The sequence below is a fragment of the Mobula birostris genome, chromosome 10 (genome assembly GCF_030028105.1).
Source record: "Mobula birostris isolate sMobBir1 chromosome 10, sMobBir1.hap1, whole genome shotgun sequence".
NCBI classification, from domain to species: domain Eukaryota; kingdom Metazoa; phylum Chordata; class Chondrichthyes; order Myliobatiformes; family Myliobatidae; genus Mobula; species Mobula birostris.
The window spans coordinates 884,700-911,761 of record NC_092379.1 but is presented as its reverse complement, the minus strand read 5'-3'; the positions used below and the strand labels follow the sequence as shown (position 1 = coordinate 911,761).

Genomic DNA, 27,062 nt, shown 5'->3' with positions numbered 1-27,062 from the left:
GCTTCTGGTGTCACCATAGCTTTCTCACAACTTACCAGCCTAACCTGTATGTCTTTGGAATGAGGGAGGAAACCAGGGCAGCCAGGGGAAAACCCCGCATTTATGTGGAAAATGTACAACTTCCTAGCGACAGCGGTGGGAATTGAACCCCAATCAGTGAAGATGGTATGGTAAAGAGTTTCGTGAACTGCTATGTACCACACCACCCTGAGCTTGGCATACAACTTTGTTTATCTACACTAATCTGTTTGTCCATATGTAAGACTCTGTTTCTATGCTTTGCCTATTTAAATGTCTCCCAATTTTATCAGATGTCTTCGGTAAGACTTTCTACATAACATCCTCTCTCTGTGTAAAGAAACTAACTCCATAAGATCTCCTTTAAAATTTAATTCCCTCACAAACCGATATCTCTTGTCTTTGAAGGAGATTATAAGAGTTCATTGTATTGTGTGTTTCTTAATCTCATAAACCTCGGTAGGGCCATATCTCAGCCTCCTTCACTCCAGGGAAAACAGGCCCAGCCTCTCCGATCTCTCCCTATAACTAGAATCTTCCAGTCCAGGCAACTTCCTGAAGAATCTCCTCTGCGCCGTCTCCAATGCAGTCATTCTGTTCCTACATCTTATGCTCGTATGGTCTTTTTGTGGCCCATGTGGGGGCTCAACGTGGGGGATTGAGACCCTTGATCACACCAGGATACTGAACTTAACCTGGGTAATCTGTGAAGTGAGAGTCCCTTCAGAGCAATGCTTAGAACCGTTGCCCACAGTGGCAGTGACCCTGATGTTGGCTGTTATCTGTGTGGAGTTTGCATGCTCCTCCTGGTGCACCGGTGTTCTCCCACATCCCAAAGGAGTGCACGTCAGTAGGTGAATCAGCTACTGCAGATTGGCCCTGGTTTGTGAGTGAGGGGTTGAACGTGGGATAGGTAGTGACTGAGAAAATAAAACTGAAACCGTGACCCAGATGGATTGTCTTTGTTTCAGGTTTACTGTGAATCTGATAGCGAGTTATTCCAACAACATTGCCCTCCACATCAACCAACGATTTGATGAGAACGCGGTAGTGCGAAACACCAGGACCAACATGAACTGGGGAGCTGAGGAGAGAGGCGTACCGTTTCTCCCCTTTGTACCTGGCCAGACGTTTGAGGTAAGCCATCACACCTGGGTGCAGAATGAAGTGGGCAGAGTCTGGCAGCTCGGTAGAGTAGTGGGTAGTGTGATGCTACGACAGCTCGGGGCGTTGAATTTCGGAGTTCAGTTCCGACGTCTTCCGTAAGGAGTTTGTATGTTCCATCCCGCAAACAATGGGTTTCCTCGCACAGTCCAAAGAGATTACATAGTCATAGTCATAGTCATACTTTATTGATCCCGGGGGAAATTGGTTTTCGCTACAGTTGCACCATAAATAATAAATAGTAATAGTAATATTACTATTAGTAAATAGTAATAGCCATGGAAATAATAAATAGTAATAGAATAGTAATAGAAAAATAGTAATAAATAGTTAAATAGTAATATGTAAATTATGAAATAAATCCAGGACCAGCCTATTGGCTCAGGGTGTCTGACCCTCCAAGAGAGGAGTTGTAAAGTTTGATGGCCACAGGCAGGAATGACTTCCTATGACGCTCTGTGCTGCATCTCGGAGGAATGAGTCTCTGGCTGAATGTACTCCTGTGCCCACCCAGTACATTATGTAGTGGATGGGAGACATTGACCAAGATGGCATGCAACTTAGACAGCATCCTCTTTTCAGACACCACCGTGAGAGAGTCCAGTTCCATCCCCACAACATCACTGGCCTTACGAATGAGTTTGTTGATTCTGTTGGTGTCTGCTACCCTCAGCCTGCTGCCCCAGCACACAACAGCAAACATGATAGCACTGGCCACCACAGACTCGTAGAACATCCTCAGCATCATCCGGCAGATGTTAAAAGACCTCAGTCTCCTCAGGAAATAGAGACGGCTCTGACCCTTCTTGTAGACAGCATCAGTGTTCTTAGACCAGTCCAGTTTATTGTCAATTCGTATCCCCAGGTATTTGTAATCCTCCACCATGTCCACACTGATCCCCTAGATGGAAACAGGGGTCACCGGTACCTTAGCTGTCCTCAGGTCTACCACCAGCTCCTTAGTCTTTTTCACATTAAGCTGCAGATAATTCTGCTCACACCATGTGACAAAGTTTCCTACCGTAGCCCTGTACTCAGCCTCGTCTCCCTTGCTGATGCATCCAACTATGGCAGAGTCATCCGAAAACTTCTGAAGATGACAAGACTCTGTGCAGTAGTTGAAGTCCGAGGTGTAAATGGTGAAGAGAAAGGGACAGTCCGATTAATTGATCGATGTAAATTGTCCAGCGATTGGGCTAAACAGGTGGGTTGCTGGACAGTGTGGTTCATTGGGCCGGAGGGCCTGTTCTGCACTGTATTTGTAAATAAATAAATAATTCAACTGACCGCCCTTGATGTAGCTCTTGTTACCCTGATAATGCTACTGTCAACTAGTGCCAACCACTTTGCCTGCACTTGGCCACCATCTCTTTCCTATTCAAGTATCTGCCCGAATGCATTTTAAATGTCATAACGGTACCCAGCTCTACAACTTCCTCTGGCAGCTCATTCCCAAATCGAGTTGTTCTTGAACCTGGAGGTGTGGAACTTCAGGCTTCTGTACCTCCTCCTTGATGGTAGCTCCACCCTTCCCCGCCTTGTCTGCATGTTGTAATATATTTTATCTCTGTTTTTCCACCATCTTCCATTTCCTCTGGCAACAAACCCAACAGTATGTTCCTCTGTATGATAAAGTTGTCCCACAAGTCCTTTGCTGCATCTTTCCCTTCTTCTTTTAAAGTTGTGCCCTCTAGTTTTGGACTTCATTACCCTGAGGAAAAGACTTTGGTTATTCACCCTATCTACCTTCTCCCCACCCACCCTCTGCCCCACGATTTTATAAATCTCTAAAGGCCTCCAATGCTCCAGGAAATAAAAGTCCCAAGCTATCTCGTCTCTCATATCCGAAGCCCTCCTGTCCCAATAACATCCTCACCAGTCTTTTCCCCCTCTCCAGATTTATGGCTTCCTTCCTGTAGCAGGGTGACCGGAATTGAACTGCATGAAGTACTCCAAATGTGGACTTAGCAGCTGTACACATGACACCTCAACTCCTATACTCAATATTCTGAGCAATGAAGACAAGTGTTCCAAATGCACTACGAAGCTTCACAAACAACTTGCTGGGGGAACTCAGCAGGCCAGGCAGCGTCGATGGGAAAAAGTACAGTCGATGTTTTGAGCCGAGACCCTTCGGCAGGACTGGAGAAAAAACGATGAGGGTGGATTTAAAAAGTGGGTTTGGGGAGAGAAACACAAGGTGACAGGTGAAACTGGGAGGGAGAGGCATTAAGTAAAGAGCTAGGAGGTTAATTGGTGAAAGAGGTACAGGCGGGAGAAGGGGGAGTCCGTTAGGAGAGAACAGAAGGCCATGGAAGAAAGAAAAAGTGGGGAGGGCCAACAGGGGGAGGGGATGGACTGGCAAGGAGATAAGGTGAGAGAGGGAAAAGGGGATGGGGAACGGTGAAGGAGAGTTGGGAGGCATAACCAGACGTTAGAGAAATCAATGTTCATGCCATCAGGCTACCCAGACGGAATATAAGGTGTTCCAACAACCTCGGACATGTGCAAAGAGCCGATTGCACAACCTCCCACTCTGTCTCCGACCTCAACCTCCAGGCCGGGTCTTCAAGTGCTGCCGCTGAAAACCCTGGTCTCCCCTTCCCCAATCACCACTCCGCAATCCCATCTCTCTCAGGTCCCACCGCACCTCCTCCCATCTTCAACCTTCCTCCTCTTTCTGGACACCCTGGCCTGGTTGTCTGCCTGCTCTGGACCTTTTCTTTGCCAACTGCCGACGAGACATCAACCATCTCAACTTCAACACTCCTCTCTCCATTTTCAACATCGCTCCTTCTGAACGCACTGCTCTCCTCTCTCTCCACACTGATTCTAACCTCGCCATCAAACACGCAGATAAGGGAGGTGCTGTCGTAGTCTGGCGAACTGATCTCGACCTTGCTGAGGCCCAGTGACAACTCTGACACCTCCTCTTTCTTACCTCTCGAACATGATCCCACTAAGGAGCACCAGGCCAGTGTCTCCTACATCACCACTGATCTTGTTAGCTCTGGGGATCTGCCTGCCAGTTATCAGCTACGTGGAACAGTCTATTGGGAGATAGGGAGCTTGACATAGATTGGGAGACTATTTCACCGAACACTACGCTCCATCCACTAGAAGAAGTGGGACCTCCCAGTGGTCATCCATTTTAATTCCACTTCCTATTCTCATTCCTAAATGTCAATCTATGGCCTCTCTACTGTCGTGATGAGGCCACACTCGGGTGTATTCCATCTAGGTAGCCTCCAACCTGATGGCATGAACATCGATTTCATGAACTTCTGGTAATGATCCCCTCCCCTCTCCTTCACCGTTCCCCATTCTTTTTTCCCCCTCTCACCTTACCCACTGCCTGCCTGGTAATGACCTCCCTCGCCTCTCGGACCCCCTTCCCTTTTCCCCCTCTCACCTTACCCACTGCCTGCCCAAGGCCTCACTCTGGTGCTCCTCCTCCCCCCTTTTATTTTATTTTTGGGTACAAAATGAGGCACTGTGTAGGGTGAGTCTGCAAGCAAGGAGAGGCTGATGGTGGAGCAAAATTGCAGACAGCAGGATGAGTTGCAATGTGAAAAACAGACAAAACTGAAAAGGGTGAATGCAGGACTGAAGGTGATACATTTGAATGAACACAGTATACAGAATAAGGTAGATTAACTTGTAACAGAGTTACAGATTGACATGTACGATGTCATGGCATCACGGAATCGTACCTGAAAGAAGATTATAGTTAGGAGATTAACGTCCAAGGATACATATTGTATACAAAGGACAGGCATGTAGGCAGAGTATGTATGGTTCTGTTGGTAAAAAATGATATCAAATCATTAGAAAGAAGTGACATAGGATCAGATCGTGTGAATCATTGTGGTTGGAGCTAAGGAAATACAAAGGTTAAAAGACCCTGATGGGTGTTTTATACGGACCTCCAAACAATAGTAAAGATGTAGTCTACAAATTACAACAAGAGATAGAAAATGCATGCCTAAAGGGCAATGTTAAGTAGTCATGGGGGGATTTCAGTATGCAGGTAAGTTGTGAAAATTAAATTGTAGCTGAATCCCAAGAGGCGAATTTCCAGAATGCCTACAAGATGGCTTTTTAGAGCAGCTTGTGGTTCAGCCCACTAGGCAATAAGCTGTTCTAGATTGGCTGTTGTGCAATGAACTGGAATTGATTATAGAGCGTAAGGTAAAGGAACCTTTAGGGTACAGTGATCATAATCTGATAGAATTCACCCTGCAATTTGAGAAGGAAAACGTAAAGTCAGATGTGTCAGCATTACAGTGTGGTAAAGGGAATTTCAGAAAGACAAGAGAGGTGTTGGACAAAATTAACTGGAAAAGAACACTGGCAGGTATGATGGCAGAACAGCAATGGCTGAAATTTCTGGAAGCAATTCAGAAGGTGCAGGATATATACATTCCAAAGAGTAAGTAGCATTCTAAAGGGAAAATGACACAACGGCAGCTAACAGGAAAAGTAAAAGTCAACATGGAAAGCCAAAGAGAGGGTACATAATAGTGGGCAGTTAGAGGATTGGAAAGCTTTTAAAAACCACAGAAGGCTACTACAAAGTCATTAAGAAGTTAAAAAGAAATACAAAAGTAAGCTAGCTAACAATATTAAAGAGGATACCAAAAGATTCTTCAGACACATAAAGCTTAAAGGAGAGGCAAGAGTGGATATTGGACCCCTAAAAAAGATGCTGGAGAGGTAGTAAATGGAATAAGGAAATGGCAGATGAACTGAATGAGTATTTTCATCAGTCTTCACTGTGGAAGACACTAACAGTATGGTGGAAGTTCCAGGTGTCGGGGGCCATGAAATGTGTGAAGTTACTATTGCTAAGGAGAACATTCTTGGGAAACTGAAAGGTCTGAAGGTGTAGGTAAGTCATCTGGACCAGATGGCGTACACTCCAGAGTTCTGAAAGCAGTGACTGAAGAGATTGTGGAGGCATTAGTAATGATCTTTCAAGAATCACTGGGTTCTGGAATGGTTCCAGAAGACTGGAAAATTGCAAATGTCACTGCACTCTTCAAGAAGGGAGAGAGGCAGAATAAAGGAAATTATAGGCCAGTTAGTCTGACCTCAGTGGTTGAAAGGTGTTGGAGTTGATTGTTAAGGATGTGGCTTTGGGGTGTTTGGAGGCAAATGATAAAATAGGACAAAGTCAGCATGGTTTTCTCAAGGGAAAATCTTCCCTGACAAATCTGTTGGAATTCTTTGAAGAAATAACAAGCTGGAGAGACAAAGGAGAATTGGTGGATGTGGGGCACTTGGATTTTCAGAAGGCTTTTGAAAAGGTGCCACACATGAGCCCATAGTATTTCAGGAAAGATTCTAGCATGGATAAAACAGTAGTGATTGGCAGTAGGCAAAGAGTGAAATTAAAGAGAGTCTTTTCTGGTTGGCTGCTGGTGACCAGTGTTGTTCCACAGAGATCTGTTTTGAGACCTCTTTACATTCTATGTTAATGACCTGGATGACAGAATTGATGACATTGTGGCAAAATTTGTGGACGATACAAAGATTGGTAGAGGTACAGGTAGTTTTGAGGGGGTAGAGAGACTACAGAAGTACTTAGAGATTAGGAAAATGGGCGAAGAAGTGGCAGATGGAGTACAATGTTGGGAAGTGATGTAATGTTAAAATTGTGCAAGGCATCGGTAAGGCCAAATTTGGAGTATTGTGTACAGTTCTGATCACCGAATTATAGGAAAGATGTCAACAAAATAGAGTACAGAGAAGATTTACTAGAATGCTACCTGGATTTCAGCACCTAAGTTACAGAGAAAGGTTGAATAAGTTAGGTCTTTATTCTTTGGAGTATAGAAGGTTGAGGGGGGTCTTAATAGAGGTATTTAAAATTATGCGGGGAATAGATAGAGTTGACATGGATAGGCTTTTTCCATTGAGAGTAGAGGAGATTAAACAAGAGGACATGAGTTGGAAGTTAAGGGGCAGAAGTTTGGGGGTAATATGAGGGAGAACTTCTTTACTCAGAGGGTGGTAGCTGTGTGGAACGAGCTTCCAGCAGAAGTGGTAGAGGCAGGTTTGATATTGTCATTTAAAATAAAATTGGGTAGGTATATGGACAGGAAAGGAATGGAAGGTTATGGGCTGAGTGCACGTGGGTGGGACTAGGTGAGAGTAAGCTTTCGGCACGGACTAGAAGGGCTGAGATGGCCTGTTTCTGTGCTGTAATTGTTATATGGTTATAAGTGTATGGTCATGAACTTTGGTAGAAGTAAAAGCAAAGACTATTTTCTAAATGGAGAGAAAATTCAAAAATCTGTGGTGCAAAGGAACCTGGATTCCCTAAATTCCCAAAATTTTCATCTTGTCAGTAGTGAGGAAGGCAAATGCAATGTTAGCATTCATTTCAAGAAGTCTAGGGTACAAAGCTAGGATGCAATGTTGAGACTTTATAATGCGCTGGTGAGGCCTCACTTGGAGTATTGTGAACAGTTTTGTGCCCCTTATCTAAGAAAGGATGTGCTGACACTGGTGAGGGTCAAAGGAGGTTCATGGAAATGATTCTGGGATTGAATGGCTTATCATATGAAGAGCGTTTGATGGTTTTGGGCCTATACTCACTGGAATTCAGAAGAATCGGGGGTCACCTCATTGAAATCTATTGAATGTTGAAAAGCATGATAGAGTTGATGTGCAGAGGGTTTTTCCTTTGGTGAAGAAGTTTAAGAGCAGAGGGCACAGCCTCAGAATAGAGGGACGTCCTTTTAGAACGGAGATGAGGAATTTCTTTAGCCAGAGAGCGGTGAATATGTGGAATTCTTTGTCTGAGGCAACTGTGGAGGCCACTCATTGGGTATATTTCAAGTAGAGGTTCATAGATTTTTAATTAGTTGGAGCATGAAGAGATAAGGGAAGAAGGCAGGAGATTAGGACTGAGAGGAAAATGGACCAGTCATGCTGAAATAGCGGGGCAGATGCAATGCGATAAATACCCTAATTCTGCTCCTATATCTTATGGTCTTATAACACCCTCACCTTCTCAAGGACAAGTAGCATTGGGTATTGAATAACTAAAACTAAAGGTTTATTTGTCACGTGTACAATCAAAACATACAGGGAAACGCATCATTTACATCAAATCCCAGCAAGGATTTTGTTGGGAAACCCACAATGTTGCCACACTTCTGGCACCAACTGAATCTAGTTTGTACATCTGTGGAATATGGGAAGGAAACTGGATTACCGGAAGAAAGCCCACAGTCATGGGGAGAATCCAATGGCAGCTGTGAGAAGACAGCATGGTCTTGAGGGTGGGGATTTTTGGTGATGGTTATTGTCTTCTTGAGGCCAAGCCTCTTTACAGACAGCAGCTGGAATTGAATCCTGATCTTACAAACAGCGCTGTAAAGTGTTCCGTAGACTGTGATGTCAGGTGGTCATACTTATCTTCTGTGATGTCCATTCAAGGGTCTGATAATAGTGGAAGGCTGGTTTCAGTGATGGACTGGGTGACTGGTTAATTGATTTGATATTCAAGATAAATCATTTGTGAATATCCCTTGTGTCTGATTAGGTTAAAAAATTTCCTGATATGTTGGGTGAAGGGCTTTTGTGATTATTTATCTTCACATCCTTGTCTTATCTGGTGTTTACAATGTACTAGTATAGTTCTGTATTAGTAAATGGTGCTGGCGATACAGGACATCATTTTGCTGACAACTGACAAAAATCTCTAGATGTGCTCTTTATGTAGTATCATCGCTGCAATCTGCAGCCTCTAATTTCCCTTTAAGCACAATTTGTTGCCTTTTGCATGTTGGTTGTTTGTCCATTTTTGTGTGTGGATTTTTGTTGATTCTACTGTGTTTCTTTGTATTCACAGTGAATGCCCACAAGAAAATGAATCTCATTTGGTGATATATATATATATATATATATATATATATATATATATATACACATTTTGATAATGAATTTATTTTGAAGTTTGAATTAGAATGAAACCAGCTAAACATTATTCTGAGATAATGCAGTATAAAGTATGTTGCTCTGGATTTCCAGCATCTTGTGTTTATCGTTTATCTGCATTTCTGTCTTGCCAGCTTCAGATCCACGTTGAACCAACCAGCTACAAAGTCCTGGTGAATGGAAGGCACCTGTTTAACTACAACCACAGGTTACAGCCCCTGAACCAGATCGATACACTGGAAGTCTCCGGTGATGTCACCCTTTCTCTTGTACAGTACTAATGCATTGAAGTAACTAATATGCTTTATCTCAAAAACAATCAGAGCAGCAGAGTGTTCCCACATTTAGACCATTAGATACAGGATCAGAACTAGGCCACTAGGCCTATACATCTGCTTCACTATTCCAGCATGGCTGATTTATTATTCCTGCCTTCTCCCTGTAACCTTTGATGCCCTTCCTAATCAAGAACTTATCAGACTCCACTTCAAATGTACCCAAAGACTTGGTCCATTGGGACCAAAAGGGAAACGTGCCTGTATTGGGAAGGAATGAAATATGAAAATCTGGGACCCGTGCCTTGAAATAATGACTAGTTAAGCAGCTGAAGAACCACAGACAGATTTGGTCACCTTACAGGAAATACATGAATTCAAGCATGACATGGCCTCCGTAGCTGTCTGTGGTAATGAAGTTTTTACTCCCTACTTCTCTTAGCATACACCCTATGCACGGTCATCTATTACACAAAAGGAGGCCTTCTTGTTAAGTGCAGTGAAGGTCATTCTCTCATTTACATGAATCCATCAACTAATGACATTGATCCCCATTACCATGGTTTTGGCTGTGTTTACAGTGTACTAGTGCAGTTTAGTAGGTAGGGAAATAGGATGAAACTACCCACACATTAATCCTGTGATGAGACAAAGACTTGATACCCATTTTGACGTGTGTCCCTTAGGGGTGGCCATTCTGAATTTCCCTCATTCCTTGATTACTAGTATGAAGGGACACTTGCTGTAAAGTTGGACCACTTTGGCCAACCTGCCAGATTTGAGGAAAACAACATTTAAAGGTGCCAGCCATCCATTCTATAGTACAAACTACATTAATGTTTTCTGAGTGCAAATTTAGTGAAGATGATATTTGACAGATTATTCTTATTTAGGAAAAGAGATGACTCATGATCTTCCATCTAAGGATTATCCAACCCAAAGTATTTTGGAGAAAAGAGAAGGCCGTGAATTTTCTCATTCTAACCCAGTGACGATAAATAGTAGATTAACATAACAAAGATGGTGCTCCTGATCCCCGGGTTTTGTCTGGTTCTTGGGACAAGTTAGTCAAATAGTTTTAGCCATTTCTGCCTTCTCTATCTCCTCAAGACACATTCCACCAACTTTTTACTCCATTTCATGGGAACAAGAACTTTTATGGGAAGACCAAACTTGCAGTTCGCACTCCTTCCAAGGTCCAATCACGACAAACACACTTAAGGGTGACTGTTCGTAACCAGATACACAAATGCAAATCCACGTACCCTTCCCCTCACTTCTTTGTAGTTGGCTCTATCCCCTTTAGTCTTTCAACCCAGATGAAGGGTCTTCACATGGACATTTCCCTCCATCGATGTTGCCTGACCTGCTGTCTAATACACTATATTTCATTGAGATTGCTATGTGGTCAATGTAGTTTGCTTATTGTTGCATTGTTCTTGTTAGCCGTTCTGAGGGCCCTTGCCGCACTCACAGCCCTCGCCGTCACTCCCCTGTGGACTCTTCTGGCAGCAGCTCCACTGGCCACTCCTTTCCACCTCCCTGATGCAGAATCTTAGGGACTGTAGGTGTATCTGGAACTAGTACTGTACAATAGCACGGCTACAATCCTCAGTGTTAAGACAGCACAAGGCCTACACCTACCAGTGTAGTGCCTATTTTACAGTGACAGGCCTAGAACAGGGTCCTGAGCTGGATATGGACCTGAATTCAGTTTCAAAGGTCAGGAATCTCTGGTGTTTGGAACCCATGGTCCAGAGGTCAATCAGGTTCCTCTTCCAGCTCCTGGTGGAGAATGGGAAGGATTCCATTCCTGATTCACAGCCCCTGAAGCTTTCCTCTTCATTCTTCAGGTGTCTCCTCATGATCAGGTTCAAGTTCATTCAACAGTACACATGTATGCAAATAAATGAAACAGCATTCCTCTGGGCCCAAGGTGCAATCACAGTACATACAGTCCAGTCACACACAGCACATAGAGTTTCTCTCTAGCACATACAGTCACAATAATAATACTGACACAAGTCCCGAACCGGCATGGCCTGAAGATTGATCGTGCATGGGATGTAGTCCTGTTGAAATGTCTCTGCAGGTTGTGACTTGCTCCTTTTGCAATAGAGACCATGAGTCTTTAGAACGCCTTCCTGTAGGGCAAGCCACTCCTGATGCACGGTTGATAATTTCCTTGCAGCTACTGGCTGGCCTGTGCCACATTGGGGTTATGACTTGTCTTTACAGCTGGTCCTCTCGTGCCTTTTTTTTCCCAAAAATACTTTATTCAGAAATATTACAAAATAAAAATAATTACATACAGGAAAAGAAAATCATTCGTTGACTGTGAGTCCTTATTCAATACAGTTATTAACAATAAAAATTTTGCGTTGACTCTGTTCATTTACAAATGAAAGATGTTTACAGTAAATCATGCGTTTACTCTCAACCCTTGGTCGAGAGTTAAGACTTATTAACAATCAAAAATTTCAACAATAAAGGCAGGCAATGGCTCTAATACTTTCCCAAATTAACAATTCCACCCACTCCTTGGGCACCATGTTGATTATCTGTCCACACCGCTGATGAGGGTAGGTCTCCTCCCCACCCAACCTCTCCCCTTCCTACGGGTGATGAACGTTAAACTGTGGTCCTTCCCCACCGGGCCTTCGCGGTGGCTGCACCAAGTTTGAGTGCATCCCTCAGAACGTACTCCTGCAGACGAGAGTGTGCCAGTCGGCAGCATTCAGTCACGGACATCTCCGTCAGCTGGCAGACCATCAAGTTTCGGGCCGACCAAAGAGCGTCTTTCACCGAATTGATGATCTGCCAGCAGCACCGGATGTTGGTCTCCGTGTGCGTCCCCGGGAACAGCCCGTAGATCAGAGAGTCCTCTGTTATGCAGCTGCTGGGCATGAATCTTAGTACTGTCCCTTCCATTCTCTTCCACACCTTCTTTGCGAAACCACAGTGTGCAAAGAGGTGAGCCACCGACTCCACCCCATTACAGTCCTCCCGTGGGCAGTGGGGTGTGGAGGAACCGTTCCTGGCGTACAGGTCCTCTCGTGCCCTCTAGTGGGGCTGAGCAGAGCTCCAGTTACTTGCTGGGACGGAGGAGGTACTCTGCCAGAGGCTGAGAACATGGATTCAACCTTTCAGTTGATGTTTGTGCTGCCAAACTAAATCAGGGCAATGAATTTGTCCATAACGTTTCAATGTGAAGAGATTACTAAGAAATTTCTGCATGATAGAATGTTTTATATCTTTATTGCTGAATGGCTTTTAAATAATTGTTTGCATTTTAAATAAATAAATGATTCTTCAAAAAAACCCCTGCTGTGTTTTTTTTGTTTTTGTTTCCTGAGTGAATGAAGTCGGCTGGTCAGTCAAGAGCAGCAGAGCGTGTTGGAAATCTGTGCTTAGGGTGCTGGCCACATAAGTCTGTTGGTGTTCACAGGAGATTGGGAGATTGCAGAGTGGCACGTTACCATATCTTACAGTGACAACAGTCACCTGCTCTGGTGATTCCTGGTTCCTAAGGTTGTCATAGCCGGGGATGATAGTGGGGATAAGCTCCCACTACCTATAAAGTGCTCCAAATGGCGTGCGTCTCTAACAGCCTCTGACAACCAAGTCCGACTCCCGGCCTTCACGTGTGGCTTAGCTTCTAGGCCCGGAGGAACTGTTTCTACTGACGAGAAGGGGCAAAGGCAGACCACTGGGGCCTTAAAACCAGTTGCTTGGGGCAGATGGGGCACGACAGCCCACTAAGAGAAGGAAAATTCTGATTTTAAACCTCCACTGCCTTGCGGCCATACCCACCCATGGGAAAGACTTCCCAAGGAACAAATCCGGAGCCAGGGTCCCTAAGGCAGTCTGATGTTGTTTACAACTTCACTCTGACAGTCTCTGTGATAACCCTGATGCCAAGCTGTATCAGCCCCTGCCCTTCCCTTGGACTACATCAGTGACGTGGAGAGGGGGAACCTGCTGCATAGGCCACAGCTAATTCTTCAAGTCTTCCTGCCCGGGGTCGCACCCTGGAGAGGACACAGTCCATCAGAGGCACAAACTCATGATCCCCAAGGATCAATGGCTGCCTATGACTGGGGAAGGTACTGTCCCATTACAAAGCTGAGCTCTCTACAATAAGAAGAAATGCCATTCACATCCAACTGAAGATTTCAAAGTTCAAAGTAAATTTTTTATCTATGTATATGTCACTATCCTGTATCTCATTTCCTTGCAGGCATTCACAGTAGAACAGAGAAATACAATAGAGCCAATGACAAACTACACACAAACATCCAATGTGCAAAGAAGACAAACTGTGCAAATAATAAATAAATAAGTAAATAAATGAGTAAATAAATCATACTGAGAATGAATTGTAGAGTCCTTGGAAGTGACTGAGACAAGAAAAAAGAAAACCTCAAAGGCTCCTCAAGGGCTGGCTAATAGTACTCACAGTGACATTCCCCCATAGGTCCTCCAGCACGTTGTGTGAAATGCCGCTTAAGTTGATCATCTGCACAAACTTCTCCGTGAGAGACAGGTGGAATAACAACACATGGATAAGACTGTAAGATGTAGGAGCAGAATTAGGCCATTTCATCATGGCTGATCCAATTTCCCTCTCGGCCCCAATCTCCTGCCTTCTCCCTGTATCTCTTCATGCCCTGACTAATCAAAAATCTATCAGCCTCTGCCTTAAATATACATAAAGACTTGGCCTCCACCGCTGCCTGTGGTAAAAAATTCCACAGATTCACCAACCTCTGGCTAAAAAAATTCTGGCTCATCTCCATTCTAAAAGGAACCCTGCCCCCCCTTTTGAGGCTGTGTCAAATGTTCAAATGGCAGATTGCAGGGCATGCGCACCAAGAATATTCTGTAAAAGAATTTGTCCAAAGATGTGGGACTCTTGTTCCAAGAGATGCAATTCCTTGTTCTGCGAGAAGGCAATCATATTGCTACGTTGCACAACATTGTCAGGAATTTTTCTGTTGGCACAGGGACAGGTCTAATCATAGCCCACAACAGATTGAACTAAAATGGCCACAATAAACAGTGAGATGTGTTGTTGATTTCTACATTGTAGGGAGACATTGATGGGATTACTATATATTTGATGGGCTCAACAGCCTCCTTCAATGTCAAGAGTGTGGTGTAGGAGGGCATGAGTTCAGCCCACATGAATATCTTTAATAGGGAAACATTGGAGAAGGAAGATTCTTTCTTGAACTACAGAGAGTTTGTGCTTTGATGTGAGATCTTCTTAGGTAGACAAATATTTGATAAGTTATTTCAGATTTCCCCAACTGAACCAGGTCTGCGATATTTCCAATAAGGAAACAAAAGATGCTTTTGTAGTCTTGAAGCTTATATATTATTGTAATTTTCTTCAATATTCTTCCTCTTTTTAAATTGCCCTAGGATTCTCTCAATCAAGTCTAGGACACAATGAAGTGCCTGAGTGTGTTGTCTCTGATGGAGATAGAGACAGAGATCATAGATACAAACCTTCAGCATATGGTGTCCATGCCACCAATCAACACTCATCTTTACTAACACTAGGTCTGAATCCTCCTATCAGGTGTTTGTCTCAATAGTAATCTTCTTAACTTACACTAGGTCTGTGTTGTCAAGTACTTGCCTCGATACTAACCTTTACTCACACTAGGTCTGAATCCTCTTGTCAGGTGCTTTTCTCGTTACTAATCTTTACTAACACTAGGTCAGTATTCTCCATGTCCAAGACATCCCCGACCCTGGCACCTGGTAGGCAACGTACCATCCAGGTGTCTCTTATCACGTTCATGAGATTTTGTGTCTACTCCTCTAACTATGGCATCACCTATCACTACTGCATTCCTCTTCTCCTCCCTTCCCTTATTTGGTCTCCAAATTTAAGGAAGGACATTCCAGCTATTGAGGGAGTGCAGCGTAGGTTCACGAGGTTAATTCCCGGGATGGTGGGACTGTTATATGTTGAAAGATTGGAGCGACTGGGCTTGTATACACTGGAATTTAGAAGGATGGGAGGGGATCTGATTGAAACATATAAGATTATTAAGGGATTGGACACGCTACAGGCAGGAAACATGTTCCCGATGTTGGGGGAGTCCAGAACCAGAGGCTACAGTTTAAGAATAAAGGGAAGACAATTTAGAGCGAAGTTGAGGAAAAACTTTTCCACACAGAGGGTTGTGGTTCTATGGAATGCTCTGCCTCAGAAGGCAGTGGAGGCCAATTCTCTGGATTCTTTCAAAAAAGAGTTAGATAGAGCTCTCAAAGATAGCGGAGTGAAGGGATATGGGGAGGAGGCAGGAAAAGGGTACTGATTGTGGATGATCAGCCATGATCACAGTGAATGATGGTGCTGGCTCGAAGGGCTGAATGGCCTACCCCTGCACCTATTGTCTATTGTCTGTTGAGCCACAGGGACAGTCTCAATGCCAGAGATCCGGTTGCTGCAGCTTCTCCTGATAGTTTGCCCCCGCCCCCCCAACAGTATCCAAAATGGTATACATTTTATTGAGGGTGTGCCTACCTCCCTGTAGCTCCTATCTATCACCTCCTCAGTTTCTGGTGTAAGCCGAAGATCAGCTCCAGTTCCTTAACATGTTCTCTGAGGAGCTGCAGCTTGATGCACCTGATACAGTTGTGGTTATCTGGGAGACTGGAGGTCTCCCAGAATTGCCACACTGCACACTCTGTCTGGGCTTGTACTTGCTGAAGTTTAGAAGCTAAAGAGATGCAACTTGATGCAGAATCAACTATCCTTTTCTTTAATTCTTCTTTTCCCCATGTCTCTGTCCTCCAATATTTTAGATACTTTTGTTTCTGATCCTCCAACCATTACTATCGTGTTCGGAAGGGTGGTCTCACAACTGCTATGATTGAACAGCAGGTCACAGCTCCTGGGTGATGTGCTTACAGTCAGATTTGAATCAAAATTCACCTTTATTTGTCACATAGAAATGTGCAGTAAAATGTGTCGTTTGTTTTTATGACCAACACACCCTAAAGTGTGCTGAGGCAGCCCATAAGTGTCACCTTCCACACTTTCTTGCACCAGCATGGCACGTCCACAATACGCGGCAGACAGGACAACCCAGTTCTTCCGGGCAGAAGTAAGCTTCACCAGTAACCGATAATATTTTATTTTGATTCTGTGGTGAAAGGGTTAAGACAAAATAACCAACCTGCTCTCAGAGGTCACTTTATCTCCTCTACCTAATAGAGAGGCCACTGACTGTAAGCTAGTGGTCTTCTGCTGCTGCAGCCCATCCAACTCAAGGTTCAATGTGTTGTGCATTCAGAGATGCTCTTCTGCACACCACTGTTGTAACACATGGTTATTTGAGTTACTGTCACCTTCCTGTCAGCTTGAACCATAATGGCCATTCTCCCCTGACCTTTCTCTTTAACAAGGTATTTTCATCCACAGAATTGCCACTCTCTTGATTTTTTTTTTGTTTTTCACACCATTCCCTGTAAACTCTAGAGACCATTGTGTGTGAAAATCCCAGGATATCAACAGTTTCTGAGATACGCAAACCACCCTTTCTGGCACCAACAATCATTCCATGGTCAAAGCCATTAGATCGTATTTCTTCCCCATTCTGATGTTTGGTTTGAACAACTGAACCTCTTGACCATGTCTGCATGCTTCTATGCATTGAGTTGCTGCACATGATTGGCTGATGAGATATTTGTATCAGTGAGCAGGTGTACTAATACTGGGTGTAGATCCCTCAGTTTCCTGGTTTTCATGTGCCTGTCCAAATGTCTGTTAATGTTGCCGTTGCAAACAGTTTTATCCTCACTGAACCATAAAAATCCTTTGCCTGTGACTCCTTAAAGTGGTGAAGGAGCATCTGCGTGAAGTTCTTGAGTGTCTACGAAAGGAAGACGGGAAGGGCATCTGTATACAGCGAAAGGAGAGCCGACATCACAAGCATCCCATCCACCCACGAACCATCACATGCGCCATGGGTATCATCCTCATCAAAGGATCCCCAGTGCCAAGAGACTGTGTGAAAAACAGCCACGTAGTGTTCACAATCTGTCCTACTTGTCAGTATCGCTTACTTTCTATCTTCCATCACAATAACTGGTAGAACAAGTTCTTTCACAAATGTAAAGGCAGCATAACAAGAATAGTATGTAACAAAGAACACTACTGTGGGAAATACTACTGGTAAGAATTCCATTCAAATTATATGCTGGCAACACCTTAAAGCTGCAAGTTCATACAAAGTCTTGACCCAGCATTAACTATTTCATTAATAAAAGAATGCGGTTAATCATGACTTGTAACAGCCTTGGGACAGAATTCGTTATCACAGAGACTTACTGCATACCCTTCCACTTTATAGACAAATAAATCTGCTTCTATCAAAATCACCAGACACCCATTTAGAAAGCTTGTTTAAGAAAAGGCCTTCATCAGGTAAAGGAGTTTATTGTGTTGGAACCGCACATCACACTTGGCCTACTATATATGCTACTAAATTAAACGAATCCCATCTGCCTGCCCATGGTCTTGTCTGCAGGCTCAAGGACGGCTTCTACCCCGCTGTAATACGACGACGATATGTTGGGCTCTTGGCCTCACAATCCACCCCATCATGCTATTGCACTTACCGTTAACCTGTACAGCACTTTTCTCCGTACTTTGTATTATTTTATCTTGTCTGGCTCAAGGCACCATGTAATGATCAGATCTCTATGAACAGTATGCAAGACAAGCTTTTCACTGCATCTTAGCACATGTGACAATAATAAACCAATTCCAAAATTTGACCCCACCATTCATCTTCAGGACCCCACCACCCAGGCCGTGCTGTCTCCTCACTGCTGCTGTCAGGAGGAAGGTACAGGAGCCTCAGAACTCACACCATCAAGTTCAGGAACAGTTATTACCCTTCAGCCATCAAGCTCTTGAACCAAAGGAGATAACTTCACTCAACTTCACTTGCCCCATCTTTGAAATGTTCCCACAATCTATGGACTCATTTTCAAGGACTCATCATTTCATGTTTTTGGTATCTATTGCTCACTTATTTCATTCTTTTTGTATTTGCAGAATTTGTCTCTTTTACAGTCTAGTTGAACACCCAGTTGGTGTGGCCTTTCATTGATTATGACATTTATTATAGTGGTTATGGTTATCATTCTATTTTGAGTTTATTGAGTAAGCCCACTCAAAATCAATCTCAGGGTTCATATATGATGACATATGTGTATTTACTTTGAACTGTGAACTTTAATTGTCTAATCCTTGCTTATTCATGTGTCTGTCTGAATGCCTGTTAAATATTACCATCATATTTTCTGCCAGCACTTCCCCTGGCCGTGTGTTCCAGCACCTTCCACTTCCTTGCATAACTTTCATAAACTTTCCTCCATTCACATTAAACCTATGCACTTTACAGTTTGGCATTTCCATCAATCTGATCAGTGCCTCTCATCGTTCTATATCATTCTATATCTCCATTTTTCTTACTTACCATTTTTTTATTTTCTACTTATGATTTATAATATAAATTTTTAATATTTACTATTGATTTGTAATCCAGGGAGCGGGAAGCACAGAATCAAATATTGCTGTGATGATTGTATGTGCTAGTATCAATTGTTTGGCAACAATAAAGTAGAAAGTATACCTCCCAGCCTTCAACACTCCAGGCAAAAACAAATATCCAACTACTTTCATGGCCAATATACTCAATCCAGTACAGTGAACCTCATCTGTAGCCTCTCCAAAGCCTCCACATCATCTCTGTAAGTGTGGCATAAACTGGATAAAGCCCTCCCAACTATTGAACACATCTACAACATCCCAGTATGTTCTCCCTGAAGTAGGTTTAATATGTAGGAGTTCATTATCTGTTCAGAAATTAATGGCGGAGCAGGAAGGAAGAAGATGAGTGTGTGTTTTCAGGCTCCTATACCTCCTCCATGCTGGGAACAATGGGAAGAGGGCATGTGCTGGGTGATGGGGGTCCTTAATAATGAATGCCACACTTTTGAGGCATTGCCTTTTGAAGTTGCCCTGGATGCTGGGGAGGCTAGTGCCCATGATGGAGCTGGCTGAGTTTACAACTTTCTGCAGTTTTTACCAATCCTGTGTAGTGACTCCTCTATACCAGATGATAATGAAACCAGTTAGAATGCTCTCCATGGTACATATGTAGAAATCTGATAGTCTTTGGTAACATACCAATTATCCTCAAATGAAATATAGCTGCTGGCATGCCTTCTTTGTAATTGTATCAATATATTGGATCCAAGATAGATCTTCAGAGATCTTGAGACCCAGGAGCTTGAAGCTGTTCACTGTTTCCACCTCTAATCCCTCGATGAGAACAGATACGTGTTCCTTTGTCAGCCCTTCCTGAAATGCACAATCAATTCCTTGGTCTTACTGATGTTGAGTGCAAAGTGGTTGCTGAAACACCACCCAGCTGCACAGGTCCAGCCACGATGGTCCAGTCACGATGGTCCAGCCATGATGGTCCAGTCACGATGGTCCAGCCACGATGGTCCAGCCACGATGGTCCAGCCACGATCTCAAGTGCTGTCTGTGCGGAATTTGCATGTTCTCCCTATGACTGTGTGGGTTTCCCCCCCGGGTACACGGATTTCTTCCCTCATTGAAAATGAATGCGGCTGGTAGGCTAATTGCCACTTTAACTTTCCCTTGATGTGTAGGGCAGAGTTATTGACAATAAACTGGACTGGTCAAAGAACACTGAGGGGGTCTACAAGAAGGGTCAGAGCCGTCTCTATTTCCTGAGGAGACTGAGGTCCTTTAACATCTGCCGGACGATGTTGAGGATGTTCTACGAGTCTGTGGTGGCCAGTGCTATCATGTTTGCTGTTGTGTGCTAGGGCAGCAGACACCAACAGAATCAACAAACTCATTCGTAAGGCCAGTGATGTTGTGGGGATAGAACTGGACTCTCTCACGGTGGTGTCTGAAAAGAGGATGCTGTCCAAGTTGCATGCCATCTTGGTCAATGTCTCCCATCCACTACATAATGTACTGGGTGGGCACAGGAGTACATTCAGCCAGAGACTCATTCCACCAAGATGCAACACAGAGCGTCATAGGAAGTCATTCCTGCCTGTGGCCATCAAACTTTACAACTCCTCCCTTGGAGGGTCAGACACCCTGAGCCAATAGGCTGGTCCTGGACTTACTTCCTGGCATAATTTACATATTACTATTTAACTATTTATGGTTTTATTACTATTTAATTATTTATGGTGCAACTGTAACGAAAACCAATTTCCCCCAGGATCAATAAAGTATGACAATGACTATGATTATGACTATTTAGGGGAGAATGTTTGGAATGTGAGGAGGATACAAATATGTTGGTGTAAGAATGGTGTAACTGGGTACTTATTTGTTTGCATGGATTTAGGAGCCAAAAACACCTGTTTCCATGATGTAGGGCTCTTATCATTAACACAGGAATGCCTCCTTCTTCATTCTTCCCCCATCAGCACATCACACCTGACATAAAGCCTAGAATGTTGAGTTGCCAGTCCAGATCTCTTATCACCTTATCTCCATAACAGCAACCATGCTGTGTTAAACTTGTGAGTCAAATTTCTTGCATTAAAATGTCTATAGTCTAACTTGCATTCCTCCCTTGTGCTCCTCCAAATGTACAAATGTACTCTATGCTCTGGCTAATAGACTTACCCTTATATATATATGCCTTTCCTCTCCCCTTTTGTCATCCAACCTGTGTCGATTTTGTGCTGAAATTTGTTTAAGCATTCCCCAGCAACAGTAGCAAACACACACTAGCCCATTCTGTCAATGATGTTGACCAGTTCAGATGCGACCCCTCCTGTACTACATTGTTGTTGGTTATAGACTCCAGGAGCTGATGAAGTAATGGCAGGCACTCTATTCTCAATGATACTGAGCCATTGGCACTGTACTTTCCCCCAGCTGGTTCTGGCACCAGCTTAAAAGCCACTTCCACTTCAAGAGAAAGGAAGGTGCCGGAGAGTGCCATTGCCAGGTAGTGGAAGAATGCATGGAATCTGTGAGTCATAGATATGAAACTGTGATACAATATATGTTATTTGATGAGTAAAGGGAGAGATTCTGCTCTAACTCCATCCACAGGTTTGTAAATGACACCACTGTGGTGGGCTGCATCTCAAATCGTGATGTTAGAGTACAGGAAGGAGATAGAGAGCTTAGTGACATGGTGTCATGGCAATAACCTTTTCATCAATGTCATCAAAACAAAAGAGCTGGTCACTTACATCCAAAGGGGATGAGGTGTGGTGCACACGCTCCTGACTACATCAAGAGTGCTGAGGTTGAGTGGATTGGTAGCTTTAATTTCCTACGTATGAACATGACCAATAGTCTGGCCTGGTCCAACCACGTTGATGTCAGGTCCATGAAAGTTCACCGACACGTCTGCTTCCTCAGGAGGCTCAGGAAATTTGGTACATCCCTGACAACTCTTACCAAGTTTTATTGACGCACCATACACAACATTCTCCCTGAATACATTACGGCTTGGTATGGCAACTGCTCTGTACGTGACCACAAAAAACTATGGAGAGTTGTGGATTCAGCTCAGCACATCACAGGAACCAGCCACCCCTCTATGATCCTCATCTACAATTCTCGCTGCCTCAGTAAAGTGGCCACCATAATCAAAGACCCACTTGCTCTGGATATTTCCTCCTCTCCCCCTCGCACCGGGCAGAAGATAGAAAAGCCTGGAAGCGTGTAAAACCTGGCTCAACATCAGGTTCTATCCCACCGTTGCCGGGATCTTCAACAGCCCACTTGTATGATAAAATGAACTCTAAATTTCACAATCTCAAATCCAGCTCGTTATGACTTTACACATGATCATATACCTGCACGACAATTTTTAGATAGCTTTTATACTTTATTCAGCATTTATTCCATATTCTAGCTCAGTGCACTGTGTAATAATTTGTTCTTTATAAACTGCAGAAAGACAAGTTTTTCACTGTATCTTTGTATATGTGACAATGATAAGCCAGTATCAATATTACTAGCAGCAGTTTTTTGAGCCTAGTTGCACAGTGATTAGTAAATGGGATTTGATGATATCTGTACTGACCTTGACTATAACCTTCCTTGTCTCTGAGCCTGGAAAAAGACACTTCCCTAGTAAATAGAGTTCCTCCTTCATCTCTCCCAATGTTTCCGGACCAATGGAAAATGAACAAGACCTTGCATTCTTCTATTACTTAGAAGGTCTTTCCAAAACCTAACCTACATCAAATTGAGCCACATGCTATTGCCTTTTTCTGAGATTTTGATGTATTTTCAATCAGCTGGTTCATCTGGTGCCACATAATTTGTGAACTGTGCATTTAGGCTGAGTGAGGAAATGATGAGTTTCACCGACTCAACTTGTCAAGATGGAGAGAGATGACATTATAAATTTCTGTATGCAGCCGGCAGGGGTATAATTCCAATTGCTGGGCAACAAACACAAAACATGCAATCAGGACTGAAGGATCCTGGCCCAAAACGTTGGCTCCTCTACATTACTGAGACCTGACGCACATTGTGGGACAGCTAATTTGAGCACCTCTATTCCATCTACCAAAAGCAGAATTTCCTGGTTCCAACCTTTTTAATTTCTATCCCCATTCCTGTTCCAACATCTCAGTCCATGGCCTCCTCCTCAGTCACAATGAGACCACTTTCAAGTTTAAGTGGGAAAGAAAGCGGTTCTGCAATGCTTCGTGGACTGCGAGGGGCATGGCCAGGCACAGAAAAGACATGGCCATACATTGCAACTAAGGAAGATACCAGGTGTGATAACTGCTTGTACCACCGGACCCAGACTTCCGAGGTCAAGGGAGTGGAACTGCCCCAGTGCAACGGTTGGATCATTTGGTTTTTCACCTTCTCTTCGATAACCTGCTCATTGATTTCCCCCAGTTTGGGCTGAACCCAAAGCACTCAGGGTCAGACCTATTTGAGCTTTGGCCCAGAAGTGGATCAAAGCTCTGAATGCTACAGGTGGAAGAGAGTGACTGTCCATTGATGAAAAGACTGCATTCAACTAAGTGTGGCAAGATGGAGCCCCGGTAAAACTGACGTTAAAGAGCATAGGCAGCATGATAGCATAGGGGTTAGCACAATGCTGTGTTACGCCAGCAATCACTGATCCAGGCACAATTCCAGCCACCATCTGTACGACGTTTGAACGATCTCCCATGGCAGGAGGCAAGGAGTGGGAATAAAGGGAACTTTTTCTGGTTGGCTGCCGGTGACAAGTGGTGTTCTGCATGAGTCTGTGTTGGAACTGCTTCTTTCTACATTATAAGACCATAAGGTACAGGAGAAGAATTAGGCCATTTGGCACATTGTGTCTGCTCCGCATTTCATCATGGCAGATCTATTTTTCCTCAGCCAAAATCTTCTGCCTTTCCCCTAAATCCCTTCATGCCCTGTTCAATCAAGGATCTGCCTTAAACATGCATAAAGACTTGGCCTCCACAGCTGCCTGTGGCAATGAATTCCACAGATTCACCACGCTCTGGCCTAACAAATTCCTCCTGATCTCTGTTCTAAAGAATGCCCGTCTATTCTGAGACTGTGTCATCTCTTAGACTTCCCCACCATAGGAAACATCCTCTCCACATCCACTCGATCAAGGCCTTTCACTATTCTATAGGTTTCAGTGAAGTCACCCCTCATTCTTCTAAATTCCAGTGAATACAAACCTAGCGCTATCAAACGTTCTTCATATGATAAACTGCTCAATCCTGGAATCATTTTTGTGAACCGTCTTTGAATCCTAACAACACACACAAAAAATGCTGGTGAACGCAGCAGGCCAGGCAGCATCTATAGGAAGAGGTACAGTCGACATTTTGGGCCGAGACCCTTCATCAGGACTAACTGAAAGAAGAGATAGTAAGAGATTTGAAAGTGGGAGGGGGAGATGCGAAATTATAGGAGAAGACAGGAGGGGGTGGGATGGAGCTAAGAGCTGGAAAGTTGATTGGCAAAAGGGATACGATGCTGGAGAAGGGAGAGGGTCATGGGACAGGAGGCCTAGGGAGAAAGAAAGGGGGAGGAGAGCCCAGAGGATGGGCAAGGAGTTATAGTGAGAGGGACAGAGGGAGAAAAAAGAGAGAGAGAAAAAAAAGGGGGGGAGAGAGAGAGAGAGAGAGAGAGAGAGAGAGAGAGAGAGAGAGAATAATAAATAAATAAATAACGTAAATAACGGATGGGGTACGAGGGGGAGGTGGGGCATTAGCGGAAGTTTGAGAAGTCGATGTTCATGCCATCAGGTTGGAGGCTACCCAGACGGAATATAAGGTGTTGTTCCTCCAACCTGAGTGTGGCTTCATCTTTACAGTAGAGGAGGCCATGGATAGACATGTCGGAATGGGAATGGGATGTGGAATTAAAATGTGTGGCCACTGGGAGATCCTGCTTTCTCTGGCGGACAGAGTGTAGGTGTTCAGCAAAATGATCTCCCAGTCTGCATCGGGTCTCGTCAATATATAGAAGGCCACACCTGGAGCACCGGACGCAGTATATAACCCCAGTTGACTCACAGGAGAAGTGTCGCCTCACCTGGAAGGACTGTCTGGGGCCCTGAATGGTGGTAAGGGAGGAAGTGGAAGGGCATGTGTAGCACTTGTTTCTCTTACAAGGATAAGTGCCGGGAGGGAGATTGGTGGGGAGGGATAGGGGGGAATGAATGGACAAGGGAGTCGCGTAGGGAGCGATCCCTGCGGAAAGTGGGGGGGGGGGAGGGAAAGATGTGCATAGTGGTGGGATCCCGTTGGAGGTGGCAGAAGTTACGGAGAATTATATGTTGGACCTGGAGGCTGGTGGGGTGGGAGGTGAGGTCAAGGGGAACCCTATTCCTAGTGGGGTGGCGGGAGGATGGAGTGAGAGAAGATGTGCGTGAAATAGGAGAGATGCGTTTGAGAGCAGAGTTGATGGTGGAGAAAGGGAAGCCCCTTTCTTTAAGAAAGGTGGACACCTCCTTCGTCCTGGAATGAAAAGCCTCATCCTGAGAGCAGATGCGGCAGAGACTAATAAATAGTAATAGAACCATAAATAGTTAAATAGTAATATGTAAATTATGCCAGTAAATTATGAAATAAATCCAGGAGTAGCATATTGGCTTAGGATGCCAACAGAATCAACAAACTCATTCGTAAGGCCAGTGATGTTGTGGAGACGGAACTGGACTTTCTCATGGTGGTGTCTGAAAAGAGGATGCTGTCTAAGTTGCATGTCATCTTGGTCAATGTCTCCCATCCACTACATAATGTACTGGGTGGACACAGGAGTACATTCAGCCAGAGACTTATTCCACCGAGATGCAGCACTGAGCGTCATAGGAAGTCATTCCTGCCTGCGGCCATCAAACTTACAACTCCTCCCTTGGAGGGTCAGACACCCTGAACTACACCCGAATGGGTCCCAGCTATGCCTGCCTTTTTGTTGGGTTTGTGGAACAATCCATGTTCCAAGCCTATTCTGGTTTCTGTCCCCCACTTTTCCTTCGCTACATAAATGACTGCATTGGCACTGCTTCCTGCACGCATGCTGAGCTCGTTGACTTCATTAACTTTGCCTCTAACTTTCACCCTGCCCTCAAGTTTACCTGGTCCATTTCCGTCACCTCCCTCACCTTTCTTCATCTTTCTGACCTCCATGCAGAATATGACCCGTCTACAACCACTCTTTTCCTTCTGTAGGCAAACCAATTCTAGATCCACAAAGCAATGTCCCCTTGGATCCCATGCCTCCTTACTTTCTCAATAGGCCTTGCGTGGGGTACCTTATCAAATGCTTTGCTGAAATCCATATACACTTCATCAATGTGTTTAGTCACATCCTCAAAAAACTCAATCAGGCTCGTAAGGCACGACCTTCCTTTGACAAAGCCATGCTGACTATTCCTACAACACACATCAAAGTTGCTGGTGAACACAGCAGGCCAGGCAGCATCTCTAGGAAGAGGTACAGTTGACATTTCAGGCCGAGACCCTTCGTCAGGACTACCCAATCATTCCTAATTATAGACTACCTGACTATTCCTAATCATATTTTGCCTCTCCAAATGTTCATAAATCTTGGGATTAGTACTAATAAGGTGTCTGCTTAAATAATACAAGTAACACAGAAACCCCAAGACCATCATAATAAACATAATGAGTTTAAACAGAAAGCACCAGGAGACTGTATTACATAGAGCGAGTCACTCAAGGAAACCACAAGGAAATCTAAATGATTAACAGCTCTCGATAAATAAACAGTTAGCTAATTCAGGTACTCTAAAAACCTTGGAACCCAACGCCCTCCAGCTCCTTGCACAGGCTTGAAGAACTCATTACAGTATTCCCTCCCATCTCCCGCACCACCTCCCTATGACCAGCACCTGAAGACCCACGAAGATCTGGGGAACGCGAGAGGATCTTGGAAAATCTCAAGACAGGAAGAACATTGAAATAACCTTGGAAACCTTGAAGAAACTTCAGAAACCTGGAGGGCTATGGGAAACCTTGATGACTTTTAGAACCCGAAAAGCCTTGAATGTAGACCAAAGAAGCTCAGAATGTGGACTTGAAAAACTCAGAACATAGACTCGAAAT

At 44.1% G+C, this 27,062-nt stretch overlaps 1 protein-coding gene across 2 annotated transcripts in view; it reads left to right on the top strand.

The window, feature by feature from the left end:
* LOC140203748 (galectin-9-like) overlaps positions 1-12,722 on the top strand; it is a 39,885-nt gene extending 27,163 nt beyond the window's left edge. For both annotated transcript variants that reach the window (XM_072269787.1, XM_072269786.1), the window contains 2 exons: positions 990-1,155; positions 9,267-12,722. In XM_072269787.1, the coding sequence (XP_072125888.1) occupies positions 990-1,155; positions 9,267-9,413 (313 nt within the window). In that variant the 3' untranslated portion in view covers positions 9,414-12,722. The remainder of the gene's footprint in view (positions 1-989; positions 1,156-9,266) is intronic.
* The last annotated feature ends 14,340 nt before the right edge of the window (positions 12,723-27,062 follow it).